Here is a 15,398-nt window from a genome sequence, read left to right as displayed (position 1 = left end):
TCTTCAAGTATTTTACCTGGTGGAAGAACAACTTTATTTTGACGAGTTGTCAATACGTTGTGGGCTCTGGCTTTACCTGTTGGTTGGAAAACTGAGTTCCATTCCTGTCCATTCTTTGCCTTGAAAACTACGGTGTTGTTATTTGGTATGTCACTGTTTTCATCTCCATTGGTACTCTGTGTGTTGCTTTCATCTGAGGCAATGCTCTCATGGTCATTTTCACTTTCTGACTGAGAATCAGAACAGTCTTGACCTTCGTCTTCATCAATTTCTGGCCCTCTGTCAACTATGTCCTGAATTGCCTTCATAAGATGAGCTTGCGTTATTGGTCTTGATGATGCCATTTTATTGTATTCCTATAAAAAACAGTAAGTGCTGTTACTTTATTTATTCACTTATTTTATTTTATCTCTGCGGAACTCATTGCTGTGAGCTACTTTTCTGCTAGTGTGTCGACTCATTGTGCACAGTTTCGTATCATTGGTCATCGAGTGGTGTTTTTATTCTGCTAAGCAATTAGATACTATGGCTACAGCTGGACAATCAACTTGTCAACTATTGCGCCAGCATGGGTATGTAATATTCAGATTTTTATACCTGCTGAGAGTCGTATAAGTGATCAGCTTAGTTCATAATAATAATTACTCAGAAAAACAATACTTACCAGGCACATTATAAAGAATGGTATTTGATTTTTTTGAAATATTCACAGAAATGTAAAACATCAAACACAACAGTTATGTAGGATGCTAAAAACTGAAAATATGTTTTCTCACATGAAACTAATGTTTTCTATCAGTTCTAATCTATTTGCATTTTGCATATTTTCAGCTGAAAGGATTGTTGCTGCAATAAACACTGAAAATAATTACTAAATGTATGTGAACTCTGCGTATGGTATTGCTAGTGTTGCTAATTATAAATGACTAAAATATGATGTCATCTATGCATTCATGTGGAAATGCTGCTTTGGGTCCAATGGACCCAGGTTGGCCATCTACGTCGGTAAAAAAAAAAAATCTTAGTGATTGGCAATAATGGAGACAATGAGATTATTAGAAATAAACTTGATGCATTAGGATTAAAAATCAAAACGGAGGTAAGGAACTTAGGGGTAACTGTTGACTGTAACCTCAATTTTGAATCGCATATTCATCTGACCACTAGGACAGCATTTTTTCACTTAAGAAATATAGCAAAAGTTAGACCTCTTATATCATTGAAAGATGCTGGGAAATTAATTCATGCGTTTGTTTTCATTCGATTAGATTACTGTAACGCACTCCTCTCAGGACAACCCAAAAAAGACATAAATCACTTGCAACGAGTGCAGAATGCAGCTGCTAGAATCCTAACTAGGAAAAGAAAATCTGAGCACATTACTCCAGTGTTGATGTCACTACACTGGTTACTTGTGTTATTCAGAATTGACTTTAAAATTCTGCTTATGGTTTATAAAGACTTAAATAATCTCGCTCCATCTTATATATCGGAATGTCTGACACCTTATATTCCAAATTGTAACCTTAGATCCTCAAATGAGTGTCTCCTTAGAATTCCAAGAACGAAACTTAAAAGAAGTGGCGAGGCTGGCGGCCTTCTGCTGCTATGCACCTAAAATCTGGAATAGCCTGCCAATAGAAATTCGCCAGGCTGATACAGTGGAGCACTTTAAAACACTGCTGAAAACACATTACTTTAACATGGCTTTCTGATAACTTCACCTTCATTTAATCCTGATACTCTGTATATTCAATTCATTATAATATCTATTCATGGTGGCTTTAAAATCCGTACTGACCCCTCATCTCTCTTCTGTTTCTTTTCCCGGTTTTCTGTGGTAGCGATCTGTGCCATCACCACCTAATCAAAGCACCGTGATGTCCTACATTGATGGATTAAAAGCCAGAAGTCTACATGACCATCATCAAGTCCGTCCATGAGAACCCTAAATCCAAAGAGGACTGTTTCATTTATGTTAGGTAGAATGCCCAGAGGGGCTGGGTGGTCTCATGGTCTGGAACCCCTGCAGATTTTATTTTTTCTCTCCAGCCGTCTGGAGTTTTTTTTGTTTTTTCTGTCCTCCCTGGCCATTGGACCTTACTCTTATTTGATGTTAATTAGTGTTCTCTTATTCTAATTCTTATTTTGTCTTTTATTTCTCTTTTCTTCATCATGTAAAGCACTTTGAGCTACATTATTTGAATGAAAATGTGCTATATAAATAAATGTTGTTGTTGTTGTTAACAACGTCACATAATTTTTTTTTTTGCTAGTATTATGTGGTTTATATGGTTACTGATGAATTCTAATATTTTCTTACTTTTTTGAGTATGGGTTTGGCTAGGACCTCTGGCCAAATGCACGAATGGGTCCGCTGGACTCACAATGGCCGGATAAGGGTTTTAAACAAGTGGGCTGTAAATTAGTCATCTTATTTACATATAATTCAAAATGAAAATAAATAGCATCTGTAGGTCAGAGTCACTATCATTGAACTTTTCTTATATACAGCAGGTTCCTTTTCCTCATATATCAATACACATAAGAATCCTGAAATTGTAAAGTCTCCTAATAGTGAAGTGTTGCCATATACCTCAAGTCACTCAACAGTACAAACAAACATCAAAGTACATTCACTAAAAGATTTACAATCAGCATACGCAAACCAATGAAGTATGCATGCAAACCGATAGTAAATACTCATAAACAGATAGTGTTCACATGTAAACCAATAGATTATACACAAAAATAAATGATTATAGCCTGTTTGGCCCCTTATATCAGCATTGATATGGAATTGACTTGTCCAGGTTTGACCCCTGCCTTGTATCTGATACTGCTGGGAAAGTCAAACTTCCAAGGGCCTGAACTGAATTAAGTGAGTTTGATAATAAGTGCTGAACACTCAGGCTGTTTAGATACAATCCATGAAGAAAGTACTTCAACTGGAAAAAGCTAAATGTACCTTAGAAATTGGCAGGATGAATTCATTTTTAGCTTGACACAAGTTGTTTAATTTTTGTAATTTAATATACTTGGACACATTTGGCTGAATTATTAACAAAAAAAAAAAAAAGCCAGAAGAGTGCATGTTGGTTGAGAACATACGCGTCTGAGGTGCCCTCTATGTGTGACCAGCAGATATTATCTTGGTGCATATCTCGTTTGTTTTATTGAATCAAATGAATTTTTGAAATAAATGCATTCATAAATTGAATCTTAATGAAAGAGTGAGGTGTACTTAAATGTCGATTCCAGCTTCTAATGTAGCACTGATGGAATAGTTTTCAATTTCCAAAACTGAACAAGCAGCTCAGAAAATGAATGGATGAACGATCTGAGATTCAAGAAGTGTGCACTAGTTGTTCTTGCTTCTGTTTTTTAAATTTTTTATTCTTTTAAATACTAACCAGATGTTCATGTCTTCTGTGTCTGTTCACCTTTCTGATTTGCATGTACGCCTCTCTTTTTTGACTGCTCAAGGTTTAAAGAGCCAATACCTTGATTTGCTCTCATTTCAGCCTCTCTGTGTCCCCAAGACGCACTAGTAATGGCTTTTTGGCTTTTTTTCTTTGAGGCAGTCCTGCTGCTATTTCTGAAAGGTAAAACAATATAAAAAAATAAGTACAGTGTGTTGATAGATGTGACTCTGCATAGCCCGTACAGTAGATATAGTCTTACAGAAGTGACAGATTCATTTTTACTTTGTCTTTCCTATGTAGCATCCAGCGGGCAAATTGTGGTGACTCAGACAACCTCAGTTATGACTGCTAAGCCAGGAGAAACGGTCAGGCTGAGCTGTAAAACCAGCAGTGCAATTTTACATGGTGGTAAAAACTACCTGGCCTGGTATCAACAGAAATCAGGAGAAACTCCGAAACTCCTGATTTCTTACTCAAGCACTCTGCAGTCTGGGATCTCAAGTCGCTTCAGTGGCAGTGGCTCTGGACTTGATTATACGCTGACCATCAGTAACGTGCAGCCTGAAGATGCAGGGCATTACTATTGTCAGCAGCATTACAGCACTCCTCTCACACAGTGACACAGAGCTGCACAAAAACTCCCTTGACTTGTCTGTGCAGCTGCTGTCCTTAACTTTGTTGGTGCTCTGCCCCCTGCTCGCTTCACTTGCCAAACCCCGGGGCAGGCACAATAGAGTCCAGCTGCAGAAAAGACAGGTTGAAGCCTTAGACGGATTCAGTGACCTGAGATATTTTGAGGCCCATTAGCTGACAACCCTGTCAGTGGCATCTCTTTTGACTCCGCCCACTTTCCAGGAGTCTCTCCCCTGTATCGCCAAGGCACTGATGCATCAATTACACCCACATCTTAGTTCCTGCTCTCAAAGCAGTAGACTTGGTAGTTTTGAGGCCTGTTCATCTCCACATTTATTAAACTTCTAAACTGTTGAGGTCTCTCAATTCTGCATCCAATGCAAAACCACAATATGTGTGTCTTTTGTTATTGGTTTTATATAAATATATTTATATTTATATATACTAGGGGGCTTCACCCCCTGCTTGCTTCGCTTGCCAACCCCTGTGTTTGGTTTTCCGGATACACTCTTTTTTTTCATTGAATTGTTGCTATTTCATTAGTTTCACTTTTATTTCAGAACTTCTGTAAAAACAATATTTGGAATCTTTCGAGTCCCAACGTGCTGAATCTTTTTTTGAGGTCAGCGATCTGCATCATCAGCATTTAATAATTTTTTTTGCAAAGTAACCAATAAATGCATGTGAGGTAAACTCCATTTTTGAAATTCTCTTGACTTAAACTTCAAAGCCTTACAATATTTACATACTTCTGACATATCACCTATGTCCTTATATTCGATCTCTAGTCACCTTTTCGTTATTTCTCTGAGTAATAATTTCTCTTTTTTTGCGCAAATGTGATGTTTACTTTCTTTGTTTTGACAAGTTCGTTTTTCTTGCTTTCGTATTCTGTATCTTGCTCTGCATGTGTTTCGCGCCTACGTTTGTTTTGAGTCTTTTGAATTCCAGTTTTCATTATCTCTAACCTGCTCTTCATGTGTTTGGCCCCCTTATTCTTTAACCTCTTTATGATGATTTACTTTGTTTTCTACTCTGTCTTTTAATTCTGACCTCGCTTTGTCCTGCTTTTTTTTCCCAATGACACCTGCTCCGTGGTGATTATTTTCCCTTTTTCGAATAATAATTTCCATTTGTTTGCGCTACTGCAATCTTTACATTCTTTTATTTATACTTTCTAATTTTCCTACTTTCATAGTCTTTAACTTTCTCCACATGTGTATCGCGCCTTTTTTTTTTTGAGCCTTTCTAATTCCACTGCTTTCATAATCTCTAACCTGCTCTGCATGTGTTTAGCGCCAATGTTTGTGAACATTTTTATGAAGTTCTACTTTGTCTTTTACTCTGTCTTTTAATTCTGAGCCCGATTGGACGTGCTTTGTTTCAGTTCCACTTGTTACGGGCTGATAATTACTTTCCTTATTTTCTGAATTTGCACCTACATTATTTTTTCTTTTTTGCTCTTTTTTCTCTCCAATGCTTTTGAGTCTCTTTTCTCCGCGCTGCTTTCTTCTTTGCTTAGTCGTTGACATTTCATTTATAACATATTGTCCTTATATGCTTTATAAGCGCTGAGAGCCCTGGATCTGTGTGTGCTCAAATCCTTTACACGACTAAATGTTTTGCTGCCCATTCTCTTATTTGATATTGATTGTAAGTAGGGCGTGTCTTGCAAGAATCTCATATTCTACGTCATCGTGAGACAGTCCTGGGTCAATCTCTTGGCACAATGTCTCATGTTTAAGGTCCCCGCGAGACAGCCAATTTCAGGTCCCCGCGAGACACTCCGTGGCCATTCTCTTTCTTCTCATGGGTCTTTTAATAGCCTTCCATGATCTTAACGTGAAGATCACGTCTCAATGCCCTAGTGTTTCTCTCCAGGATTTTTTTTTATAATAGAGAGATGTATGTGTGTGTGTTTTCAGAAGTTAGCTTTTTTGTGTGAAAAAATAAAATGAATCATTATTCTAGGTAAAGCAACACATAGCATTAAAAGTGTCCACTGAATCCAATTAGTAAATAATTTAATTGTATATTTATACAAGAGTTAAGAACAAACATTGTCATGTTTCTCACATTAATACAAAATGGTTACGGGCCTCATAGTGTCTGGATCTGTCGGAAGCCTAAAACTGTCTTGACTGCAGCTGGATACTTGCAGCCGCTATCTCGCTGCTGACCCTCTCGAAGGGCATTGGGCCACTCCTCCAATAGAGAAAGTGTTTGTATTTAAAGAAATGGTATAAAGAAGAGTACAGTATGTAGGGCACGGGAGGAAGATGGTTTGGTCCTTAGTTATTATAGATACAAAATCAGTTGCTTGAGTATTTCACTACAACTGTCAATTTTAAATACCAATGAACAATAAAATAGTAAAAAGTTAAAGGGTAAAAATAGAAGTAAAAAAGTGAAACATAATACAAAGTAAATAAAAAATAAAATTACATTAATGCCTCATTAAGACAATATTATGAATTACTTTATCCTCGAACTTGCATGTTATAAATGTTGCTTTATTGCATTTCTGTTCACATATTGTTCAGGATATATTTCTATTTTTTTATTGTAAATAGTTTTATATGTAATGTGTTTATATAAGTAATAGTTGTGGGCTTATTGTGACGATTCTCTTTGTTCTTGATTTTTATTACATGCAGCTCTTTTTTGTTAATTTTCTTTTTTTCGATGTTCATTATCAGCTCTTGCTACTCTTTTTCTATCGCAATCTAAAATTTGCAATTCTTGAATAGATAATTTGCTTTTCTGCCTTACCATTATAACAGACTGCGTTGAAAGGCAAGTTAGCACCAAGAGTTACACAGAGTAGTACGGAGAGAGGATGTGCACGATAGGAGTAATCATTGGGCGAGCGGTGTGGAGGGGAGTGGTCAAGGCTGAATAACACAGACATGACTGAAAACATTTTTAATATAATAGAGAGACATTATGTTAAAGGAGTAATGTTAGCAAATGCAGTATTATCTGACAGAAAAGTCTGAATTAGGGCTTGTTTATACTTCACGCTCAGAACGTGTACGTGCACGCATCATGGCTCCCACCCATTCCCTGCATTCATTTGATGTGTCCTCTGACCATGTCCTCAGAAATTAACATGATGCGTGCGTGAGTTGGAGTACAAGCAAAAATCGAGGGGCGCATTGTGATAAAAGTCAGAACATGACATCAGAGTCTCTGTTTACTATACAGTAGTCCCTCGCTATATCACGCTTCGACTTTCGCGCTTCACTCCATCACGGATTTTAAATGTAAGCATATCTAAATATATATCACGGATTTTTCGCTGGTTCGCGGATTTCTGCGGACAATGGGTCTTTTAATTTATGGTACATGCTTCCTCAGTTTGTTTGCCCAGTTGATTTCATACAAGGGACGCTATTGGCAGATGGCTGAGAAGCTACCCAATCAGAGCACATATTACGTATTAAATACAACTCCTCAATGATATACAATATGCTTCCCATGCGTTTTTTTGCACACTTCAAAGCTCTAACAGCCCGTATTGATTTTTGATTGTTTGCTTTTCTCTGCCTTTCTCACTCTCTCTGACATTCTCTGCTCCTGACGGAGGGGGTGTGAGCAGAGGGGCTGTTTGCTTAGAAGATAGGGACGCTCCTCTAAAAAATGCTGAAAGACTACCTTCACATTGATCCCTTCATTGTAGCCGCTTTATCACGGTGCTTTGCATACTTAAAAGCCCAACAGCCCTATTGATTTTTGATTGTTTACTTCCTCTCTCTCTCTCTCTCTGACAGTCTCTGCTAAGCGCACTCGTTTGAAGAGAAGATATGTTTGCATTCTTTTAATTGTGAGAAAGAACTGTCATCTTTGTCTTGTCATGGAGCACAGTTTAAACTTTTGACTAAAGAGTGTTATTTCATGTCTAGAGGGCTCTAATAATGTTAAAAAACGTAATTAGAAGGTCGTAAACAGTTTTCTATGCTCTAACTCTGAAAATATTAGATTTATAAATAAAGAATCCTACTTTGTGGAAATTCATTTATCTGTCTGGAGCAGATTAACGGTGATAAACAAGGGTTTACTGTATAACTGTGTGGAGAATATTTATAAACAGTATGGGAGAGTTTCTAAGGGCTTAAAATATATAAAAATAACCATACAAACATATGGTTTCTACTAGGCGGATTTTCACCTATTGCGGGGGGTTCTGGAACGCAACCCCCGCGATCGAGGAGGGATTACTGTATACATGTGACAGAAAGCCGCTTTGAGGATCCTCTGGGATCGATGCATTTGTGGTGCTTTTCTCGCCTATTCCCCATCAAAATGAAATGATACATTTTGAGCGTATTTGAGCTACAGAGAAAAAATTTAAGGGCATGGTGAAAAGGTGTATTTTGTAATTAAAGTGGATATTTCAGCTTTAATCCTGAAATGTCCACTTTAACCTTATTTTATCATTAAAGTAGACCATCGTAAACGTCATCTTAAAACTGACCCAGTTAATTAATCGCTTACTGCTTTTGGAGCTTCTTCCTGACCTGACAACAGAAATCACCACACAGAACACGTTACATGTATGATATTCCAGCTCTCTGCACATTTAGAATCCTTAGATTTATGCTTGATATCACTTTCATGATGAAATGCATTAAACTATGTACATTACATTTTACAGATAAGTCATTAACTTCATTTAAATAATGAAGGGAGTCGCAGGGAGTCACGTCACTTGTGTTGCCTGCCTGGAGTTTGCATGTTTTCCTGGTGGGTTTCCACAGTGTGCTCCGGTTTCCTTCCATGGACATGAAGAATTGGGGATTTGGTGACACTAAAATGACATGAAATGTGTGTGTGTGTCTGCTTGTATTCACCTTGCTGTGAGCTGATGCCCCATCATTGATGGATGTAATCATTAAACATCCTTTTCAGAGATATAGCGGCAAGGTGTCCTCAGAATTTAGATAGATAGATAGATAGATAGATAGATAGATAGATAGATAGATAGATAGATAGATAGATAGATAGATAGATAGATACTTTATTAATCCCATTAAAAAAAAAATTTCCAAGGATCACAGAAGGCACCGACAGTTTATAACGCCATTTCCTCGCAAGCTGCTTGGCTTTTATCTTATCTTTTATCTTTGCACTGGCTCGGCTGCCCCAATATCGTCTTCTTACCTCATCAGGTAAATAGGGACCACACCGGCGTGGGCATTTCTTCTCAGTGCTTTAAGTTGACTACTTGAATAGGCGAGTCTCAGAGTGTAAAAATCCATGTCCAAGTAGTAAAAGTAGTAAAAAGTGTCCAGGGAGAGATTCCACATTAAAGAAAGTGGTAGAAGTGATCAGTGAAATAGAGAAAAAATAGAAAAAAAAGGTAAAAAGATAAAGTCATACACGGAGCTGCTGGAATGGCTGCCACTCGCGACGGCACCGGAAATTAATTTAATGGGTGTTTCAGGCAATTCACAACCCAGCGAAGCTGCACCTGTTCTCACCATTATAATATCTCACACTGCCACATACTGGACTTAGCATAAGATGCCCTCATTTGGGTTGTTCATAAGAATTGTAATAATTTACATCATAAGATAGAAGTACATAAAAAACAAGAATAGTTACATCATATATAAGAAAATTTAAAATTGGTGTTTTAATTTAAATGTTTTTAAAGTCCAGAAATTCTCTATTGTAATAGAAATATGTCATTTTTTATCCTCTGCTATAGGTCCATGGAGGGCTACATCCCTAATAAAGGATCACAAATCAAAAATAACATTGTATTCATAATCATTAACCTTGCAAATAGTCTAAAAATTTACCCCAGATGTTTGAAAATTGTTCTTTGTAATCTTCTGGGAGTGGCCATAGAAGGCTAGGATCACCAGTAAAGAATCAAATATCAAAAATATTATGATATCAGTGGTCCGTAACCTCGAAATAGCATAAAATGACACTCTGCCTACCTATATTATCAATCCCATTTTTTTGACCCCTTGTGTCTTGTTCGGGGATGAACCCCTGGGGTTGGTTGATGTGGTCGGCACAAATTCAGATCCTTCAGATCATTTTTGCTGAAGGCACCTATTCGTTTACTCTTCATCTTAAGAGTGTAATTTCTTACATAAAATGTGGTCCAAACATGGCCTAAAAATTAGGGTTTTACAGGTCTTGGTGTGGAACTCCCAAAAGATCGACATCTTGCATAACTACACATGAAATGGTATTATCATATGTGAGAGTTTTCTCGTACTGGTGAGTCAGGGGGCACCAAACAAAAAACTGAAGTTATTTCAAAGCATTTATAAAAAAAGTCTTATGAACCCCATAGATAGATAGATAGATAGATAGATAGATAGATAGATAAGATAGACAGAACACTCTTTTACTATGTTTTCTCCTTCCAGTACAGCAGAAATCACTTACAGTGCTTATTATTTTCTTCTGATGCTGCCTCCTCTCCACTCTCGTCAAGCTCCGTCACGTTACCTCCCAACTCCGGCTCTCAGAATGGAGTGCGGTGGACCCTTTTATCCGGTACCCTGTTGTGGCAGAAGTGCTGCACGAGCACCCAGAAGCACACCGGGTGTACCTGTCTTCGGGCTTATCAGCACTTCATGTTGTGGCAGAAGTGCTGCAGTCCACATTGTCTGGAACATTTGGGAGCCTCCCAGCTTCGATCTTGTGGCTCCCCTGCACCCCAGATCGGAAGCCCTCTCATGTCCCGTGGGAGGTATTGGCGCTATCTCGGTCCTTCCACGTCTCAGGCGTCCTGACTGTGCAGCCGTCTATCACAATAGTTAGATAGATACTTTGATTGTCTGCAGGGGAAAATTTGACCTTTTACAGAACCTTTTAAAATAAATAAATCCATAAAAAGATAAATAAATTTGTCCTTTTACAGAATAAATAAAAAAGAAATGCAAAGGCAATTCAGAGAAAGACCCTGTTCCTGGTAAATTGGACATGGAATGGACGTCAAACAATGGGGTAAATACAACACACAAAACTGAGTTATATGTCCAATCTATTATTGCCAAATCAGAAATACAACACAATAGTACAAACTACTGCTAAGTGGTGTTGCGTAATATAAAACAGATTGAGGGCTTGTAATCAGAGGAAGAATGTCCTTACTAGCTGGCGTTACTAATGAGCTGTTTCCTTTGGGTATCTCCATGATCTGTATTTCCATTTTAACATCATTATGTGCCATTCAATAAGGAGTAAGGCAGGAGCCAAACCTGGTTGGAATGCAAGCTGTCTATTTCAGGCCTATTTATAGTAGACGATCAAGATAACATGCACATCTTTGAAAAAAAACACACAGAACATGCAAAATGTACAGCGACAGTAATTTGACTATCTTGTCATTTCCTCTGTTTTCTCTCCTTCCCCATTTGCATACGTTCTTCACTTCTCAAGAGATTTAAAGAGTGAAATCACTAAGATGGGCTCAGTTAAACCTGCCTGTAAGATTTAGTGGAGATGGATTTGTCACTTCTTTTCTTGGTGACCCTCTTGTTTTTAATTGAAGGTTAGATCTATAAAAAATAACTTTCCTGTTATGTGATTTTTACTAAGTAAAAATACAACCGTGTTTCTGTTCAAACCTTAAATTAATTGAACTTTATTCTCTCTTATCCAGGGTCCTCTGGAGATATCATCATGACTCAGTCTCCCTCAAGTCTCTCTGCACGACCAGGAGAAACTGTCAGCATGAACTGTAAAGCCAGCAGCTCCATTACTGGCAGCTATAAATATCTTGCCTGGTATCAGCAGAGAGCCGGAGAAGCTCCAAATCTTCTGATTTATCACTCAAGCACTCTGCAGTCTGGGATCTCAAGTCGCTTTAGTGGCAGTGGCTCAGGACTTGATTATACGCTGACCATCAGTAACGTGCAGCCTGAAGATGCAGGACATTACTACTGTCAGCAGTGTGCTAGCTGGCCTCTCACACAGTGACACAAAGCCGTACAAAAACTTCCTTTACATGTTGATGCAGCTGCCAATCTATTTTTAAAAGCACTGAGAGGAAAGCCATTTATGAAAAAGATTATTCAATAAAAACATTAGAATATGGAAATGACAATGAAAAATGTACTGTATGTAACAAATCATAAGAAATTGTGTTAAAGGCAATGTTCTTGGATAGATAGATAGATAGATAGATAGATAGATAGATAGATAGATAGATAGATAGATAGATAGATAGATAGATAGATAGATGACAATTATGAAGAGAAGTGTTGTTATCACATTTAAATTGCAGAGATTAGCCTGGTACCAAGAGATGCATTTCTCATGTATTCAATATTTAGCACACAACCTCTGCTAATTCCTACCTAAACAGTTGATGATATAAACTATATTATCATTATTATAAAAAATAATATGCTGTACAGACATGACAGTGGACAACTTCAGTCAAGCCGCTCTTGAGTTCCCATAAAAGGACACTTATATTGTAATATTTATAGTAAAATAAAAGGCCTTTCAGGAACAGTTCTTGTTGGTTTAACTTTTACATTTAAAAAGACCAAATGGGGTGGAAAAGGCTGGGTGTGACAAACAGATCTGAAGTCTGGTGCTCCTCGAATTGTTGTGGACCTCATCCTAAGGAAGCCTGTTATGTAGCTGCTGTGGAGCCATTTGGACAGATCAAGTTGATGTTGAGCTTAACACATGAAGGTTGTCCTGAAAGTTTTGCATCTGAATTGTTATACACATTTTATTTATTTATTGAGAGCAAATTCATAGCAAGTCTACATTTATTTGTTTAACACCTCATTTTTCTTATTAATCTCAACTTCAACAGCACTGGTCACAAACAAGTTCACCTCCTCTCCTTCTCTTGCCCCTCTCAATACTGCACTTGTTGCCAGACACTGCATGGACCTGGCCATTCAAAACCAGCCTGCTAAAGGTGTGGAGCTGTGATTTTGTGTGTCTGTGTTTTTATTTTTGTACTGGATTGGGTGTGCCATTTCACTGCATCCACACTGTCCACTTTGAAAGCACCAACTGTGATGGATCATTAGAAACAGTGATCTTCAGAAAAACAGAAATGAGAATAGTCAGTTACATTTATATAGGACTTTATTAGACAGTCAAAGCACTTCACAAAGAGAATGGGGGGCCACATCAGCCCCCACAAGTGTGAAGCCTCCACCTGAATGATGCGACAGCAGCCATTTCTGTGCTAGTATGCTCACCACACTTTAGCCATTAGGTGAATGGGTGAGAAAGACAGCCAAAAGGAAACAGGGGATGATGAGAGGGCCAGGATAGTTCAAGCCCTGGTGGACAATTTACCAAGGACTCTGGGCTACATCTGACTCTTTTGGAAAGTTGTCCAGGGATCTTTTATGACCACAGAGTCAGGACCTCAGTTTTAGGGTCTGATCTGAACACGGCACACACACACCACAGAGTAGGTGCTCCAGGATGGCCTCAACAACAAAGCCCAAGGCTTTCCAAATATCAAGTAATGGCTGGTCAGAACAACATATTTATCTTCAGGTGGATTAGCTGTTCTGAACTGCAGGTGGTATGGCTATATTGTGTGCATGTACACTACACATTTGCAGACTGGCAGCTTTTTTATTATGAAACAACATTTTTCAGTGTGTATGTTTAAGCATTCAATACGGCCAAGTTATTGATGTCAATTGAAAAAAAAAACATTTAAGTATTGATAGGCACCTTCCTTTTGTTTTAATACCCATATCACTGATAATAGGAACACGGGCCCTAACAACAACAGCGACAAATTATTTTTTGTAAAGCTCAAAATGTGAACTGCAATGGGCTTTAACAGGCCCTGTTTTTTGACAGTTTCCCAGCCTTGACCCTCTAAGACAAGAAAAACTCCCAACAAAAAAAAAAATTGGAAAAAGAAAATGGAAGAAATGCAAATACAATTCAGAGAGAGACCCTCTTTCTGGTAAATTGGACATGCAATAGATGTCAAAAAATGGGGTAAATGCAACACACAAAACAGAACTCTTCACAGAGTTATACGTCCAATCTATTATTGCCAATTCAGAAATACAACACAATAGTACAAACTACTAGAAGTGGTGTTGCATAATATAAAACAGTTTGAGGGCTTGTGATCAGAGGAAGAATGTCCTTACTAGCTGGCATTACTAATGAGCTGTTTCCTTTGGGTATCTCCATGATCTGTATTTCCATTTTAACCTCACTATGTGCCATTCAATAAGGAGTAAGGCAGGAGCCAACCCTGGTAGGAATGCGAGCTGTTTATTTCAGTCCTATTTATAGTAGACAATCAAGCTAACATTTACATCTTAGAGAAAAACCACACAGAACATGCAAAATGTACTTTGGCAGTAATTTGACTATCTTGTCATTTCCTCTGTTTTCTCTTCTTCTCCATTTGCATATGGTCTTCACTTCTCAAGAGATTTAAAGAGCGAAGTCACCAAGATGGGCTCAGTTAAACCTGCCTGTAAGATTTAGTGGAGATGGATTTGTCACTTCTTTTCTTGGTGACCCTCTTGTTTTTAATTGAAGGTGAGAGCTATAAAAAATAACTTTCCTGTTAAGTGATTTTTACTAAGTAAAATTACAACTCTCTCTCTGTACTAGCATTAAATTAATTGAACTTTATTCTCTCTTATCCAGGGTCCTCTGGAGATATCATCATGACTCAGTCTCCCTCAAGTCTGTCTGCACGACCAGGAGAAACTGTCAGTATGAACTGTAAAGCCAGCAGTTCCATTACTGGCAGCTATAAGTATCTTTACTGGTATCAGCAGAAAGCAGGAGAAGCTCCAAAACTCCTGATTTATTATGCAAGCAGTCTGCAATCTGGGATCTCAAGTCGCTTCAGTGGCAGTGGCTCAGGACTTGATTACACGCTGACCATCAATAACGTGCAGCCTGAAGATGCAGGACATTACCACTGTCAGCAGCTTTATAATACTCCTTTCACACAGTGACACAGAGCCGTACAAAAACTTCCTTTACATGTTGATGCAGCTGCCAATCTACTTTTAAAAGCACTGAGAGGAAAGCCATTTAAGAAAAAGATTATTCAATAAAAACATTAGAATATGGAAATGACATAATAAAAAATGTACTGTATGTAACAATAAATCATAAGAAATTGTGTTAAAGGCAATGTTGTTAGATAGATAGATAGATAGATAGATAGATAGATAGATAGATAGATAGATAGATAGATAGATAGATAGATAGATAGATAGATCACAATTATGAAGAGAAGTGATTTTATCCCATTTAAATTGCAGAGATTAGCCTGGTACCAAGAGATGCATTTCTCATGTATTCAATAATTTGCACACAACCTCTGCTAACTCCTACCTA

The 15,398-nt window shown here is 37.8% G+C and overlaps 3 gene segments (V, D, J or C); all 3 read left to right on the top strand.

The window, feature by feature from the left end:
• The first annotated feature begins 3,538 nt into the window (after positions 1–3,538).
• LOC120528832 lies at positions 3,539–4,045 on the top strand. The segment is given in 2 exon segments: positions 3,539–3,605; positions 3,726–4,045. Coding segments are annotated over 2 exon segments (372 nt in total).
• A 7,447-nt stretch (positions 4,046–11,492) lies between these two features.
• On the top strand, positions 11,493–12,013 carry LOC120527993. The segment is given in 2 exon segments: positions 11,493–11,580; positions 11,692–12,013. Coding segments are annotated over 2 exon segments (366 nt in total).
• Positions 12,014–14,494: 2,481 nt separating this feature from the next.
• On the top strand, positions 14,495–15,095 carry LOC120527992. The segment is given in 2 exon segments: positions 14,495–14,582; positions 14,694–15,095. Coding segments are annotated over 2 exon segments (366 nt in total).
• The last annotated feature ends 303 nt before the right edge of the window (positions 15,096–15,398 follow it).

This window comes from Polypterus senegalus, chromosome 4, assembly GCF_016835505.1.
Source record: "Polypterus senegalus isolate Bchr_013 chromosome 4, ASM1683550v1, whole genome shotgun sequence".
Taxonomy (NCBI): Eukaryota; Metazoa; Chordata; class Cladistia; order Polypteriformes; family Polypteridae; genus Polypterus; species Polypterus senegalus.
Note: the sequence above shows the minus strand (reverse complement) of the source record. Positions and strands in the feature narration are given on the sequence as shown.